The sequence below is a fragment of the Haliaeetus leucocephalus genome, unplaced genomic scaffold, assembly GCF_000737465.1.
Source record: "Haliaeetus leucocephalus isolate CR32 unplaced genomic scaffold, Haliaeetus_leucocephalus-4.0 Scaffold158, whole genome shotgun sequence".
Classification (NCBI taxonomy): Eukaryota; Metazoa; Chordata; class Aves; order Accipitriformes; family Accipitridae; genus Haliaeetus; species Haliaeetus leucocephalus.
Window position 1 is genome coordinate 770,025 of NW_010972594.1, and position 17,849 is coordinate 787,873.

At 34.9% G+C, this 17,849-nt stretch overlaps 1 protein-coding gene across 9 annotated transcripts in view; it reads right to left on the reverse strand.

Annotated features, from left to right (window-relative positions):
• The window catches only part of DMXL1 (Dmx-like 1), an 83,388-nt gene that overhangs the window by 51,163 nt on the left and 14,376 nt on the right, over positions 1-17,849 (reverse strand). For 8 of the 9 annotated variants that reach the window (XR_774028.1, XR_774030.1, XR_774029.1 and 5 more), the window contains 10 exons: positions 17,480-17,557; positions 15,313-15,391; positions 14,569-14,701; positions 12,202-12,268; positions 9,086-9,255; positions 7,412-7,601; positions 5,696-5,864; positions 2,240-2,452; positions 1,289-1,542; positions 504-1,188 (listed from right to left, as the gene is read on the reverse strand). Coding sequence is in view for 5 of the 9 variants with exons in the window: in XM_010562345.1 (XP_010560647.1) it covers positions 504-1,188; positions 1,289-1,542; positions 2,240-2,452; positions 5,696-5,864; positions 7,412-7,601; positions 9,086-9,255; positions 12,202-12,268; positions 14,569-14,701; positions 15,313-15,391; positions 17,480-17,557 (2,038 nt within the window). In the remaining 4 variants the exon portion in view is untranslated. The remainder of the gene's footprint in view (positions 1-503; positions 1,189-1,288; positions 1,543-2,239; positions 2,453-5,695; positions 5,865-7,411; positions 7,602-9,085; positions 9,256-12,201; positions 12,269-14,568; positions 14,702-15,312; positions 15,392-17,479; positions 17,558-17,849) is intronic. The other variant, XM_010562342.1, reaches the window with a different exon arrangement.

Consider the following 17,849-nt stretch of genomic DNA (forward strand, 5'->3'; position numbering starts at 1 on the left):
AAAGTGCTCAAGTATTCAAACACCAGCTTGCTTCCTTTTTTTTTTTTGCAAGAGGCAATTTTGAAGTTATGAAAGAAAACAATATAGCATAACAAAAATTCTCTCTTGTTAATTTCTGTTCACAAGCAAGAACTACAAAATTTAATGCTGCACTCAGCAACCAAATCAAAGTATATGAAAGGAAATGAGAATCCCATTTGCAAACCAGAGCAAAATCTACCTTTGCTTTTAAGTGTTCAACACACTCTGAAGTATGCACTAGCATCCAAGAACTTTACTGCATTAGCTCCTAAAATATCAATGCATAAAAAAAGGTGGAAGAACACAGCAATTCTTCACACATAAATAAACAATTTCCAAGTATCAGCAACTTGGAAATTTGTGAAATAAAGGACCCATACTTAATTCCAATGCATTCAAGTATACCTACATAATCTAATAGCATTATTAGGCTACATCACTTTTATTCTAGAACACTTCACAAATCAGGAAATTAAACTCACCAAGGCAATAGCTGGGTATAAGTGTGGGCAGCCATGCAACATTAGAAAAAGCTGACACATGGAGAGAATTGATCCGAGCAAGTTCAGAAACTCCACCAGAAAAGGACAAAGGCCCAACAGGGTCAACTCTCCAAAGAATAAGTTCACTGTAAACCGCATTGGGATCCTGGGATGTTACATTCGCATTGCCTTTACTCTGAAGTCTTACTTGTGACTCCTGAGACTTTAAAGAATCATTTGCCTGTTTTGCATTCTCAACATCTGGTGAAATTAGAGCATTGTGATGTGAGGTTGTAAGCAGCAGTGGTAATACCGAGTGGCAAGCCAAGTCATTAAGATGAAAACGGTGACCACAATATCGGGATTTATGTGATATACTGAGTACAGTTGAAAAAGCAGATTCCTCAGCAAAACTCACTAGCCACTGGTTCAATGACCCATCTGCATGTTTGGAAATCATCATAACATTAGGTGTGAAGATACTTAGTTTTAAACTGTTGGTTGATTTACTGTGTCCAGAAGAGATTAGCATAGATGAAGATCGTGTAAGGCTAGGAGGCTTTTGTTTGCCTTGTTGAATAGCTAAGTCAACATTTTTGGTACAAGCATACATCACTATACTTCTGCAAAGAGAGTTTGCATCACCCGTCGGAAATGCCACAGGAATTCTTGAGACAAATGACACCTGGAATTTTAGGAAAGGGAGAAAGAATAAGTACTAAAGTTGTTTTCTCATCATACTTCTCACTGAATAACAAAGCAGAATACAGAAAAAAATAAAGTACCTGCACCTGGCGAAACATGCCGGGCTGGTATTCATCTAGCCAGTCCACATGCCATATCAGCAGTGAACCATCCATAGGATGTATACTGAATAGCATGTCAGCATTTTTACTCCATTCAGAAAGTAGTACTTCGATCTCGTGATCAATAATAGCCGTAGATAAAGGAACAAGGCTTGAATTTGGAACAGTTTTCTCATCACCCAGTTCCTTCTTTTCTTGGTTTCCTTTTTGTTCATCTCCATTTTCATCAACTTCTAGAACACACAGATATATATATGTATTATATTGAAAAGGAGAAGTATAGCAAGCAGTGTTATGCAGGCATTGGAGTACCTTTCAGACCTTTTATAAGCCACTCATATAGGCACAAATTTAAAATTATGAAAATTTTAACCAGAAATCCTCTAGTGGACCTCAGTCAATGAATAACAAACCAAAACAGTTTATATTGGACTTTAATTTCAAATACTTTCATTTTTCCCCATTTTATATAAATTTTTGCATGCATAGGCAGAACAAAAGCAGTTATCTCCAAACTGTATACATTTAAACTAATTTACTACATTATGTTATAGAATAGAGCTATTTAAATTAGGTGTACATTAATATTTAGAAAAGAAAGTTAATTCTAAGGTTGCACCTGCTTCCTTAAAAATGTTAAAATAACACACTTTCATGCAAAGGCCTCAAGGTCAGCCTAAGTAAATGATACAGCTTTCAGTATAAATAACTCAACCTCTGGAACAACTACGGACAAATTTAGAATTTCTAGATACAGATTTCTGAAAGTCACTTAGGTACTTCCAGTGTAAGGGAAGGAAATGCATAGAAATGCTACTATAATCTGTCTGTATCCTTACATGTCAAGTTGCCCACCTCTTACTTCACATGAAAGAACATTACAAATTACTTTGTAAAATGAAAGCCATTTGTCTATTGTAAGACTTCTACCTTCTTCTGATCTGCCATCCATCTGATTAGATTCCTCAGTGTTAGTCTCAGGAGAATGATGTTCAAAACTCTTTTTAAGTTGTTGCAAAAATACTTCCATGGATAAGGTAAAATGAAGTTCTTTATTGTTTAGCCAGTGCACAACAAAAGGTCCACTTCTTTCTTCATTTTCACCAAGACTCAGAGATGTGATAGAAGGGAGTAGAGGAATATCTACCAGAAAAAGATGTTGACATTTTGAAAACCAAGTAGTTTGGTCAAAAAATAATTTCAGAAAAATTGTTTTTAAGCAGAAACCCTACCATGAAAAAAAATATGCTAAAGGTATTGCCACCTGTCATTCATTTCACCAACAACATTTACTTTCAGTATAAAATTGCACAACTGCTACCACAAGAGATGTTCCACAGACAGGCTCTTTGGTATGCTTGCATTAGGATTACAGTATGGCCCTGCACTGCCAGATCTTCATGATGTAATACTGTCCGTACAGGTTAATTTACCTTGTCTTTTGCTACTACAGCTCAGTACAAACCAAGTTATTTAAGCATAATTTCCCAACACTTAGTCCACAATGGAGGCTGCAGTAGGCACACACTGTAATGAAGGACCACATATGACAGGGCTTACACTAGCAAAAACTAGTACAGTGACCAGATGACAACCTCTGTAACACCATCACATCAAGCCAGGATTTCTGATTCCTATAGATTCCGTTATTGTTTCACATTGCCCTGTGATGCTACTTGGTGTCCCAGATGGCCATGAAAAATAAAGCAATAATCACAAAGTATGTGACAGAAGCAAGTATCAGACTGCTGCCATCTAAATCAAGAGTGGCTAAAAAGCAGCTAGGTGATTTACTGCAATTTCCTCAAATGAGCCATACAGCAACATGCTTAAAGCTCAACCTGCATTTAATTCCCACCTTGAAGTCTCCATATATATTCTGATCTCCTTCTGCTCCTTATTTATGTAGCATCACTTAAATTCCATGCCCTGGAGACAAAATACTTCTTACTCCAATTCTGGTTTTATTTTCAAAGCCAATGATGGCTTTGAATTATTCACCCTCCAGTCTAGCCTAAGAAAATGGTAACTGAGAGCACACAGGACCACCAGGACTACCAGTAATTTTGTTGTGGGGAGGAGACACAGCAGGGGAAAGTGGCAGAGGAGCATGGAATATTTAATACAGTCCATCTTCCTAAAGAGGCCAACTAATGCCAGTCTCAAAAATACCGTAATATATTTGGCAAAAACAGAACTTGGAGGGAAGAATTCTGTTGCCCTCTCTTTGGAAGACAAAGCTACAGTAAACGTGAATAAGAAGGTGAAATAGAAAGATGATGTTTCAGATTATAAATTTAACTACTTTGAGTATATATCAAAAGATTGCTAAAGAAATCAGTTTTCTTACCCATTCTCCTACCTCAAAACTAGCAACTTCTAACTGATGCCCAGCTCTGCACAAAATCCTTAGTGAATTTCTATTTGCTTCATAAATCACATTCACTCTTTCCAGAAAACTTCTAAGGTTTTTGGGTTCAATAACTTCTTCTGGCTTTGCCTAAAGACAATTTTGTTCTAACAACCACTGCTTATTCCTTTCACTGAACTCCACCCAGGCTAAATACCAGTTTAAGTAAGACCCTAGTATAAAAGGTCTGAAGGATTTTGTTGCTTTAAGAAAATGAGTTTCAAAATTAACAACAGAACACAAATAAAATAAAAATTTAAAAGACATTTATTCTTATATATGACAGCATTATTCTTCTTCAAAAAGTGAAGTGAATGACAGATAAAGCTGCTTTGGCCTTAGTTTTTATCAAGTACTCCAAATGTTGTAATAAGGGCAAATTTTCAAGTGAGAGATCATAAAACGATTCGGTTTAAATTAAATGAAAGGAAATACAATTAGGTTTTCAGATTAAATTTAATTTCAAAAGGGCAAACTAAAAGGACTATTTAGAGCATCTGGTTAGACTGATGTACTTAAGGACTTGACTGAGGGAGAACAGGTACTTTTTCAAATTAAGCTTTAAGATGTGAAAGTTACTTTGGACAGAGGTTCTGCATTAAAGAACAACCCGTTATCCTCCAATCTATTGAGTTAAAGACCAAGTGATCCAAAAGACAGTATCAAGATAGATAATATTAATACAGATAACATAGACGCAATACAAGATCAAAAAGGCCAAAGACAAGGGTTTGACACCTAGGAAAATATTTTACCATTCTTTTCCAAAATTATTTTTAGTCTCATTCTGTGAGTTGGCTGTTGGGCACATTTATATTGCAAAGACTATTAAAAACAAAATTAAAGTTTAGTTATTATGTATAAACAAACAAGAAAAGAAGTGCATTAACAGTAGGTATAAAAAAAAAGATAGTCAAGTATTACATGCTAGCCACATGAAAAAGTTAGCTAGCTCCTTGAGCATTTGAAGATGCAGAAATGCAGAGAAGAGAACCACAAATCTCCAAGAAGCTTTAGAGAATTTTTCCTTTATGACATTAGATATTAATGTATGTAATGACTGGAGACATTTCCTGTAGAAACAGGATAGCATTAATGATACCCCACAAAACTGCAAGAAGTTCCCTTGTGGTAGGCTGATGTGATTCTAGTCATATCTGTTAAAAGAAACATGAACCAATACTAAAAAAGGTGAAGACTAAGTCTAATCTTACAGGAGAAAGTGTTAAGGAACAAAAAGCAATTTAAAAATACTCCTTATAAGACAGAGCTTAACTAGTTTAAGAAAAGGATTACAAAATAAGTTTGTTCATTAAGTCTACACACAGGAAATCACATCATAGCAGTAAAACCTTAATGAAAGGCCATTCAATATTGCACTTCTATTCAGTTTTTCAATGAGCAGTCATGCACTTAATTTTCAGCATACACAAATGATTATGAAGACAGAAATACTCACAACTATAAGGGATTTTCCTTAATGTCTATCAACATATTGCTTGCGAGCAAGAGAATAGTAAAGCTTATGGAACACAAGATGAAGGCATGTTTTGCTTGGTTTAGAGACAGAAGAGAAGTACAGGGATGTGTGGTTACTTCAGACACTTAGTGTCAGGTACTCATTTTAAGCAGCTGGAAAATTTTTAATTTATCAGTGTGCTCCCAATATCATACACAATTCCCAGTAAATTTGTAACTCCAGTTACAAATACTTAGCCTTCTGCATCTCAGACCACTGTGAATCTTGGTTAAAAGATGACCAAAAATGAAAGACAGGATTACTGTAGAGAAAATGTATTCAAATCATTTCATTACTGTAGAAGGTTCTTTCATGTATCAAATGTAACCAGCATGCATTTTGCATGATCATGTAAATACCGTACAAATAAATCCGAGCCAGTTAAACTTACACAGACAACACAGACCTAACAGAAATTGTAGCTCACCCTGTAGCAAGGATTTACCACAATTCTTACCTGTGGCTGGATTGATACTGGCTGCAATATGAAAGTGACAAAGTGCATTTGCATGAGGAGGAGTGTTCCTGTGAACTTCGTGGGGATCTTGCTGATGTGGAGAATACCCAGTATGTGCTACAACAGCACCTGACCTCCTCCTTCCTCGTCTAAAGTGCCTCAGGTTTAACTGCATAAAGAATAAGGTATCATTTTAATTCCTTCCAAAAAGAAAAAGCAGCTTTCATCTGTAAGTGGTTTTCTAGATACTAGTGAATGAGATTTTTCAGTTTAAAAGCTACTTTAAAACATCAGTGGAGTTTCTTGCAAAAATTACACTGTTCAGGTTGTGTCTGCAGTAGAGAGATACTGGTGCCTTCATATTCATTTATGAAGGTCCATACAGTACCTTAACATAGTAACTACTTCCTATTTCAGTCTGCAGACAATGTTAATACAGTTTTTATACTTAAACAGAAAATACTATTGTGTTTCATAAATGTATACCATGCTTATTCAAGATTCTGAACAAAGAAAGCAGCAAATCTGAATAACCTTATTTCAGAGACTGGAAAACTGGATCAGTGGTTTGGAACTGATTAGATCAGTACTTCCACTCCCACCATAAGAGCCTAGTGAGTTTTAAGCTCTTCCTCCCTTTATGCAAATATATGTTTCCATGGGAAAAATAACGTTCAATGTTTAAGACTGACTATACCAGTATTAAAAAGCCTCACTCCACATACTGCACAGTTCAACTCCATTGTGCTGCAGATATCTATGTGGGCACCAAAAGATACAAGAAGATACACAGTTTGTATTAAGAATGGTATTACATTCTTGGCACATCTTTTCACTTGCTATCCTTTCCATCTTACCACAGCATCCTCATGGAAAATAGTTTTCTCTCAATTTTTATGTAATTGTTACTTCTGATCTCTAATGTTGCCTTGTATTTTCCACAAGAACAGAGGACTGTGTCCAGCTTCCTTCCCCCTTTGAATATTTTTTCTTTGCTGTGTTATGCCTTTCAGCCTGTCACACTTTTCATCTATGCCACATGTGCTAAGAAAGCACCATGAGCATGCTAAATACATCACTCCATTATGATAAAAGCACAATGCCCACATACCCTCTACACAGCTTTGTAGGAGAACACTAATGCTTCACCCTCCCCCTGCTTCCCTTTGGTTAGAAAACACTAACTGGTAAGGATCATTTGCCTTAGAGATACAGCTTACAAGCAGTCTGTTCTACTTGAAGACTACAGCACAAAGGCAACAAAGGCTATCTTTCCTCCCTCCATACCATCGCTGTTTTTCCAGTTGCAGAAGCCAGAGAACATCCCATAACTTCAGAGGTAACAAGTGAGCCCCTACCATACATTTTAAGGCAGCATCATGAGTGCGTTTCACATAACCTACATACGGTATGTGCTCCATGCTGTTCCTAGCTCTTTGAGCTAGATACTGCAAAGCACTTAGCTTCAGTCACCAGCGCAAAACAGGCAGTAGCGATGTAAGAACAGTGTGTGTTCTAATGTGAAAGCTCAGTAGGACAGCTACCAGCTTAGCCTTCCTAAGGAAGATTTCAAATAAATTCACTCTTTTATAACATTTTATGCATGTCTATGGTATAAAGGATTTCAGCTTATGATACAAGTTACTAATTACAATCCTGTCTAAAATTACATGTGTGTACATGTGTTTATTCTCACTGTTCAATTTCACTTCTTACCTCTAAAGCATTTTGCACTTTCTCCTTACTTGAAGTATTTCTCTTGAAGTTATTTGTGAAGTTCACTGCTTCACTCCAATTGTTGTATCCTCCACCATACAACAGACTGTCATTGGGTAACAAAGTCTCTGCCCAGAGACGACAAACATTATCCTTACAGCAAGTCAGGAGTACATTGCAGACAGCACCACTAATGAAAGAAAATTTAAGGTGTGAAGAAGCTGCTTACCATCACATAGCATCAAAATAGAGCAAGTTTTGCATTATCAGTTTTCAGAATTGCACCAACTAACTTAAAGATACTAACGAAAGAAAAATTCAACAATACATTCTTAGGAAAACAAATTATGTATGAAAGGCTTTCATATTTATTCAAGTATCTGAAAAATAAATTACCTCAAACTTCATTACACAACTGTGCAACAACTAATCACGGATTTCAATTTACAGAATTAGTCATAGCTGGAAAAGCAAAATTTAGGGTTTTGTTTTTAAAGTCCTTCACATAAAAAGCTAATCGTACTTTGGATACCTGTTCTCAATTCCCCAGATCCTACTGCTATATAGCACACACAAAATTATATATCCAAAACAGAGAAACCAAGGTAATACCAGGAATACAACAGCCAATTTAAAACCACAAAGTTTTCTTAATACTATTTTTCCAAATGCAATTTGTGCTACATATTTATCAAAACAATCCAATTAACCTGAACTAGGCATTGAGGAAAAAAAAAAACAACTATGCAGATCATCAGGTTTCCACTTCATGTAAGTTCACAATTTAGTTTTAGCTAAGACTCGAAAACTATATGGATCATGACTGGACTGTCCAGCAGCAAGCTCCCTTAGGCATCACAGAGTACACTGATTTTCAAAACTGATTTAAGGACTACAGTAATGGCATTATGAAGAGATTTCTACTTAAAGATTGGTATAAAAGACTGCTCAAACTTGCTCAAACACACAAAGGTATGCAGAATTCAAGTGGCTACTATTTGGAATAATATAGCAAAAAGATGGTTACAGGGCACAAAATTGCTAACAGTACTTCAGTTTGAGATTGCATTTACTGGTGAAAAATAGGGACAGTTCATCTAGGAATCATCAGAACACACACACAAAAAATCAAACTCAGAATATCAATTCCAAATGATCATTTTAATTCAATTTCCAGATACTGTTTCTGACAGAGGTCTAGTTTTGTACTAGATAGAGAAATAAATTCAAAACACACAGAAATATTTGAATGTTTGAGAAAGATAACAAAGTGACAGGACTTTTGAAGTGCTCTGATTCCATTAGGACAGAAAGCGGAACAAACTGGGATCAAATGCATGAATGGTCATTTAAGAGTGCAATAAAAGGATGCAAAGAGAGATAATTTTGCAAGAGCTGATTTTATATTTAGTCCAATCTCTAAGCCAGTCTGTGGTATCCCTTTCTATCTTCCCAGTTCCTTCCCAGGTAATAGGGTGTTTACCATTCCCTCAAGAACTTCAATGTGAAGGAATTACATGAACACACACAAACAATATACAAGGTGTGCAAACTCAATCATTTACTGAAGTAAACTGTATCACTTGTGTGACTGTTGACCGCACAGCTGGGAAGACTATGCAGTTTGGGGTTTTTGGGCCACTTTACAATCCTCAGGTTATTAGAACTACTGACCGTGGCATGAATTTACTGGTCTTCCTCCATGAAAATGCATTTACTGATCGAGGATGAGCCAAATAAACAAATGAAAAATCAACTTCTTGTTTTTCTGAACTTGCACCAGGTGGTGTTATGGCTGATCGCCAACTGTCTGTATTGTACCACACTTTCACAAGACAATCATCCTGGAGAAAGAAAAAAAAACCAGTAAATAAGACTACTTTGCATAAGAATATGATGCACTTCATACATCTCTGGGTTTTCATTTTTCTGTTAAGTAAAATACTTTTCTGATGACAGAAAACCAGTTCAGTAAATAGAACTTCAAAACCTGATCTTAAAGAAAACACAGTAGCAGAGCCTCCTTTTAATCTCTCTTGCCATTACTAACTTGTATTTAATTTTGCTCCTTCTGTTTAGCTGCCAGTTTTTAACAAAAAATGCAAGCTGTACTGAAAATGCAAGCTGTACTGGCTTGAGCTGGTATTCAAATGTTAATACAACTAATTGTGCTTTGACAGAAAAGCCCCAACCCTACTCACAAATTTAAGTGTTAGGAATACAAACAAAGGTCAACGATGACATCTCAAAAATCAAGCTCAGTACTGCTCAGCCTGCTTTTCTTAGATATACACATAAATAAATTGAAAAAATCATGTTCCTAATGTCCTTGTCCTTATGCCTTTAAGAACCAGATAAATTAATCTGGATCTAGATTTGCAGTTGATGATCAACTATTAAATATGAATGGTACTGAAATATTGTATTCACCTTGGTGTGCTTAACAAGACCCTACTGGGGGGAAGTGGAGGCGTTTTACTGACCAGCATCTTCTGTCATAAAAAATTAAACAAAGAAAAAAGACACAGAAACAAAGATGCATTTTTAAAGATTCTGCAGGCAGGTAATTAACTTATTCACTTATGGTAAGAAATCCATTATTAATTTTCCTACTTAGTAATTTTACCTACTTATTCCTACTTAGTAATTGTGCTTTGCATGAGTTTATAACATAACACAGCAGGATATAAAGACATTCCAGTCAAAAACTGCAAGGATATTACCCCTAGGGAACCTATTTGCAGATTAATTTATTTTTCCACAATTCAATCATATTATAACATTAGAATCCGTTAAAACTTGACTTTTAAAATAAATATTACCTCCTACCCATAAAAAAGTAAAATACATATAGTATGTATGGCCAAAAACAACAAAATACTTTTTTTTTTTTAAACCTGTACTTGAACAATTTTATAGGTAATAGTTATCTTAAACATGAGTGCAATAACTCTCCTTTCAGCCACTAAATGGCTAAAGACATCACAGAACATACAACAAGTAATATGACATCCCAAATAAGCAAAACAGGCATGGAGCATGAAAACTTGTTGGTTTGTTATTATACAGAGTACAGTTTATCATGAAGAAAGTCTAGTATTTCACTTCACGTGTTGGAAACTAGTCAACTGGAATGTAGTTTACCTAGAAAAAGAAATCTAGATTATTTTACAGATTTGTTACACCTTTGTCTTTTCCTTAAAGATAGCAAATGCCTTAAAAGTTAGTCTTCCGAGCAAGCACAATGATCTGAAACAGCAAGCTTTAGAGGAAAAAGCAAACACCCACAACTAAGCAAAATGTCTGTCACTCATCTGATCTTGATGCGTACAACTGAATCACAAAAATGTGCATGACAACTATCTTTTAAAAGCAAGACTTATTTGCAGACTGCACCGTTCTTGAATCTTTGTGCTTCAAGCATTATAATCCAAACAGCAACAGCAAAGTTCCACATACTACTACTAAATCAAACACTGTTGTAACCAACTGTTATGTGTACATACTAATTTTTCATTCATTCTTCCAAGACAGAGTAGACCAAACTGTACAACTGTCTTTCATTCTTAAGTCTGAAATTCGTTCTGTCAGGATAATACTGCTCTGGATTTCTGGATTCTGTGACACTTAAACCAGGGTTTCATTAATCTCAGCAATTGCGTCATCTCAATTAACCTTACATGCTGTCATTTTGTTTCCTTTTTAATAATTCTGCAGTCTCTGCTAAATTCTTTTGTTGGTAGCACAAATTTGATGCCTACTTGCATCTGTTAATCTGTGTTAAAACTGCTTATACTTTTAAGTTTTCTGTTTCTTTTTTTAAAAACAGTAGTCTGAAAACATTTTTTTTTTCCTCCATTATCTACTCTGACAGTTCCATAAATTCTCACAAGATGGGTCTGGACATTCTTACTGGACCTTTCTGACCAATGTCAATGTGACTCTCCCCTCAAAGACAACAATATTATTTGCAGAAAACAACTACTCCCTTAAAATCCCTTAGAAGTAATATAAATTCTCATATGGATTTGTCACACTTTTTCACTGGATCCTCTACATTATCTTGATTTTTTTTTCTGCTTTGACTTATTTGGATATTATTCTCTTACAAAACCAGAACAACAAGTTTTGTAGTATAAATAAAAGATAAGTGTTTCAGGAAGTGAAAAGATATGACAGTGACATTTTGCCTTTTTTTTTTGTTTGTTTATTTTGCCAAGCGGTTTTATTGCTTTTGCTGATAAACCACTCAATGCTGGGCACACAGAACTAATCCGTAAAATTAGCCACAAACACTGACATAAACTATGTGCAAAAATACTTGTGGAGGAGAATGTGAATTCTCTTCTATGTACACAAACAGGCATACAGATAAGTTTACACAAAAAGTTAAAAGAGATATTGTTGATTAATGGTGTCATGATAATAGTGAAATACTGAATATATTTCCTCACTAGAAGAATATCCAGCAGTAAGCTCATCCACAGATCTCCCCAATTCCCTGAAACTCTTCTCTTTCTAATGTCTTATAATTTGGCACTGATTGAAAATAGGTATTTTAAAACTGTAAGCAGTGAGTATTTGTTGGGTGTGCGTGTCCCCCAAACTACCTTTTTCACAAATTCCTATTTACTAAAATTTAAAGATGCATAGAGGGATTACTGGAAATACTATGCAAAAAAATTTTTAAAAATTAAAAAGTTTTTTTTTTAAATGTGTGGTTTGGTTTTGTTTGTTTACTTTAATAGCTTATCTGAATTAGTATAAAACAACTAGAAAAAAACACTTACCTTTCCAGCAGTAGCAAAAAACTCCCCATCTGGTGAGAATTTCATTAAACAAACTTGAGAAGCAGTTCTATGAAACAGACAATTAAAAATAGAAAATAAGTTTTAAGAACCTTTTAAGAACTCTAAACAGTTTTTCCCCTTGAACTCACAAAAGTGATTTAACTCCTATATGCAAGTGTCCATTGTATTGTGTGAAACAACTTAAGCTTTAACAAAGTCCAGAAGGACTAGGAGGTAAACTTGCGTGCAACCCATGGCTGCGTTCACACGGGAAAAACTGAAAACCAAAAAGCTGTAGCTGAGGGTGCTACAATATCCAATATTCCAAAATACCGTAAGAGAAAACCAGCTGCAAACAGATTAAACTGTATGCAGAAATGCTCTACTTCCACTTTACAATCATTTGGATTTCAAATTGATTTCTGCTGTCCCATATTATCTTCCAGCTTATCTGAAAGACACCTCCATTTCTCATACTTCCTACAGTTGTAACTCAAGAAAACAAAAAGGGGTAAAAAGAGTTATGTAGTTAAGAAGTATCTGAAACTAGTTTTTACAGTAATGGTCACGCTGGTAAAAGATGCCACACCAAAATAATCTAAATCTAAATATGTGGTTCATTTTTGTTGTGTTTTACTTTCATTGTAAATACAAATAAATGAGCTGCTTTTGCAGGTTTTGAAGCACCAAGCTATTGCCTAAGTGACAGGCTTATTAGTGGCAAAAAGAAAATAGAAGAATTTAATTGTGCAGCACAAGTACAGCGTACATTTTCATCTTGAATTTATTAGACATATATAACAAGTTGTAAGGCCTTTCAGGAATAATTCAGTTAGCCATCAGATCAACAAAAGCATGATGCATTTAGTGTGTGCAGTAACAACAGAAAGTCAATTAAAAAAGCCATGCATCAAAGAAAGTAAATTTCCACCCAGGTTTAAGCAACACTCCTAGTATGGCCAATATGAAGACATTTGGGAATGTGCCCTTTGGACATGAAAAACTATTCTGGCAAAGGATAGTACTGCAAGATAGCTATCTTGGAAACTTCTCCTTAAGAAAAGCCTATTCTAAATCTAACTGAAGTACCAATGCCAGAAGAGACACAGGCATGAAAGGTGAACTGGCAAAGCAAGTTCTGTTGACCCCATTCCAGAACCTACTAGTTCAAAGTACACAACTCTAAGCTCTCTGTCCTCCACAAAAGAGTTTAAAGAGGCAAACAGGTGCAGAGCTATGAAGACTTCTGCAAGGTTTATGATACAAATGGAAAACATATTATGAAGGGACAGAGGAAAAGCAGTATCTGTATGATCTTGACTACTGTTACCACAACCCCATATTCTAAAACCATACCCACAGCCTAGTGTCTACAGGCTGACTCCTCCTCTTATTAGGCTGAGAGATGAGGGTCCAAAGGTGTCCCAATAAATCGAGTAAGTCCTCAACTTCTTGTATTCAAAGGAAAGTTTTTCACTTGTCATTTGGATGGTCTTGGGATTTTAAACACATCCTTGATAAAAGTTAGAGAGTACACAGAAAAAGGAACAACTGAAGGGTTTAAAAAAGGATTTTTTCAGGTATATCCAGGGAACTACCCAACCAATGCTAACTGCTTCATAAAGAATGATTTCAGGTGGGTATCTCCAGCCAGCCACTTCAGGAGACTTCTTTAAGGAGACTGCCATATGGTTTACTGGTCCCAAGTGAACAGTGCACTTGATGTATTAGAAAACTCTTCCTATGGCAGGAAGGACAGTGCTTTAAGTTGTCTTACAAACTGAAGTACTAAACTAAAACTCTTCTGAATGTACCAATACACAAAGACTAAAATCAACATGAATACATGAAGAGCATTCAGAGATGCAGTAAAAGAAAATGTATCCATCTTTGCATGAGTGTTCTAAATATCCAGAATAAACACAGAAAAAACTAAAAGGTATGTGAAAGGGGGGAGGTGTGTGAGAAGGAAAGAAAGGTAGAGTACATTGGACATAGAAGGAAGTTTATTTTAAACAGTCCTGCAAGCACAATAATTTTCAAATATGTAATATACATATCTTACTTCTTGTACAAGTCTACTGGGAAAGTCTCAACAGCAGCCTTCCCTCAGTATTCTACTAGTGTTCGATATAATTGAAGAACTGCCTAAGAACATGAACTGCCCTAAACCCAGTTACACCTGATCTTGTAGGAAGAAAGAAATATCACATATTCAAGGGAAATATGATTCAAGTTTATCACTTTATAAATTTTATTGGTATGTAACAGCACACAGGATTTCACTGAACTACACCAAGTATTTCATCTGAAAGCTACAAATCAGCAAGAGAAAAGGAATTACTTGTCTTTAAACGAGTTTCTTACTTGCATTGCCAGATACATTTCCATTCTCCAAGTCCAACATCTGTTCTTTCAGTATTGTCATTGTCAGAAGGGTTTTCCAAAGGAACATTGGACCAAAGCTGAAGACAACTGGAACCAGTCAAAAGGCGAGTGCCTAAAACAAATATTTATAACAATATAACTACAAAACAAGCAGCAAACTATAGATTTCTATGAAGTGAGAGAAAAAAACAGTTTTGCAAAGCTGAAACTGCAGAACAAAATATTCCAGGTATTATCTTAACACTTTTTCTACAGCAAAGTTATTATAATAGCAGCGTGCCTTTTACACATTCCCCTACACAGATACAGATTGGGTCAATCTTGCAAGAAGATACTCTCATATATAAGACATTTTGATTTAGGTATCTACAGTTCAAATTGTGAAAATTAATCAAATTTGCAAGGTGATTATTCTCTAAAAGAAACACCTAGAGCTACTGTAGACATACCTTTTTCACAACAAATACTTACCATTTAAGCCATGTTTTTAAACATTAGATACTGCTGAGATTAGGATAATTGAGTAAGACCATACAGATGCACCTAATATTTTGGTTGTACTGTAACAAGTGACAAAAAGTATATTTCACTCCACTTCAGTGCTGTCTAATATGCTAGGACAAAACAAAAGTCTTTTCCTTGTCCTCAAAGAACAGTGAAATTTAAACAAAAAATTAGTTGTGGTATCAAAATAGATAGGCGCTTCTTTTATTCTATTCTTACCTGTGGGATCCCACGTTAGATTATGTGCTATGGCTTCCAGTAAGATTTGAGCATTCTTCTGCCATTGATAATGTAATGTCTGAAATTTTAAGTATTCATAAACATTAACATGAAAATGCTTCCTTCCCCTCCCTTCCCATTTTATAATAGAAATAGTACATCTTCATTGCACACTCCAACTTTTATGAAGGATGTGTGTAAACAAAATTACTGCTTATCTAATAAAAATTGATTCATTCTGATTTTTAAGCAAAATAGCTTTCCATTAATCTGACCATACAAATAGAAGTTTCGAACTTGTTATTTTAAAAATATAGTTTGCAAAAAATTCAGTACATAAAATCATCATTAGAATCTGAGATATTTTGAAAGGGAAGTCTGATTTTCTTTTTGGAAAACAGAAGAGATATATAAAAATGAAATACACTAGATGCATCTGTTGTTTGGTATCAGTAGTATTGCTGAATTAAAGGATTTCAATAAGGTCAAGATAACACTTATGACACTCCCCCTCCCCCCCCTTTTTTTTAATATACAACAGGACAGTCAATTATCTTCCAATTTTGCATCATTACTTCACTGGAACAAGCTGAGGGTTAAATTCACAGAACACTTATCTGGTCTGTTTTCAGAATAGGTTACAAAGTTTTGATGCTTTGAATTATAAAAGAAACTGAAATCATTACTGGAAAATATTAAGAAAAAAAAACCTGTTGGCTCTTAATTCACAAAGACAGACATTTTTAAAGTAATCATCCCCCCTCCAAAAATATCAAACCAATAGGTGTGAAAGTTAAAATATAACAACTAAATCTTTGAAAAGTTTGGTAGAAAACAGCATGAAGTAACTGCAGATAAGGATTTAAATGAAATATTTCTGAAGCTGTTTTTTTCTTTTTTTTTTTTCCTGAACATTCTAGTAAATAGAAGACAGACAATCTTGCAACAACCTAGATATGCTGGAAATTATTGCATAGAGGTTAACTGCAAGAATGAAGTAACAGAATATTTCTTCAATTATAAATATTTGAAAGCAAATCATGGGTGGAGACTGCTTCCTCTACTGCTTACAGTTACCACACTAACTTTGAAGTTTCAAATTAAGTGTACTGTTTACCAGCAGAGAAAAACATTCAGGATGGATTCAACATCTCCAATGATCAAAAAAGAGAGCAGTACTTCTAAAAAGCTCATATGAGCATAGGAAGTCATATTTCATCATTACTTTATTCCACTGCTTTCCAGTGGTATAAATTATTATATATATATACACATATTCAATACCAGCTATTTAATTAATATATAAAATACCACTGGTTTACATATAAGGAAACATATAAGTGAGCTGGTTAGTATAAAGAAGGAAATCCACTATATGGCCATATAAACAACTCATTAATACAAATGGAGAGACCAAACCCCTGAAGAAGACGACGGAAGCTTCTTGAGCAATTGCTGTCAAACCTCTCATGTCGTCAAACTGACTTTAATTAGACTCTAATGCTTCTAATTATAAGAGTAATCCTCTCCATGTAAGCAGCGTGGTTAAAGAGCTTGCTGTTAATCATATTATTAGCCAGAAATTAAGATTCTGGCTGCCGATTCATTAAACCACTGTCACTGAAACTAAGCCATGCTATCAAGAGAATAAACATTGTTCTTATTCACTATCATAGCACTGAAGCATAAGCATTCAGTCAGATATTCTAAAAAAGCCATAGGCTTTTTGGAACTATTACAGATTTGACTAAGAGCATGCAGTTTTCATAAACCAAAGTCAAAATAAGAATTGTAAAACACATCAGGACGTTAAGGCTGCACAGGATGGTTCAAAAAGAAATTCCCATTACAATGGCTATACTTTTTGGAGAACAGGGATGCGCACAACTTTTTGGGTTCTGGAATATTTCAGTTATGAATTGTAGGGTTAGATAAATCAGTAACATGAAGCATTATAGTAAAACCTTTTTTTTTTTTTTTTAAACCATTTTTAATAACATGTCTCTGCCCTCCTACCATTTTCACTTCTCAAGGACCACCTTATGTCTCAATTTTATTCTAGCATTAAAATATGACATCAAAGAAATCTTCAACTTTCAAGAAAACCAGAAGAATTAGTCAGGCTTTTTAACTGAGTAAATGAATTAAGGAGTGATGAATTACTTACATTACGATGACTGCTGTTCTGCTTCAAGAGGCTAACTGGCTCAAAGATACAAATCACCTTTCCGTAAGAAGCTGCAATCTAAAGCAGTTTATATTTATATGTACATAAACACACACAAAGAAGAAACAAGCTATAGAACAAACAAGAATGAGATGCAAATTGTTGATTCTACTTTTAATCCTCCTTGTAGATAAATTTGAAGCTCACGTCCATAGTCCCTTTCGATAACAGAAAAATGACATCTAGCAAAAATCATAAAGCAGACGTTGACAATAATAAAACCAAAATTCATTATTGACACATTAGTCCTGATAAACTACTGAGAGTACAGGTGGATATGAGCACTTTTTTTTTTTTAATTAGATCTATT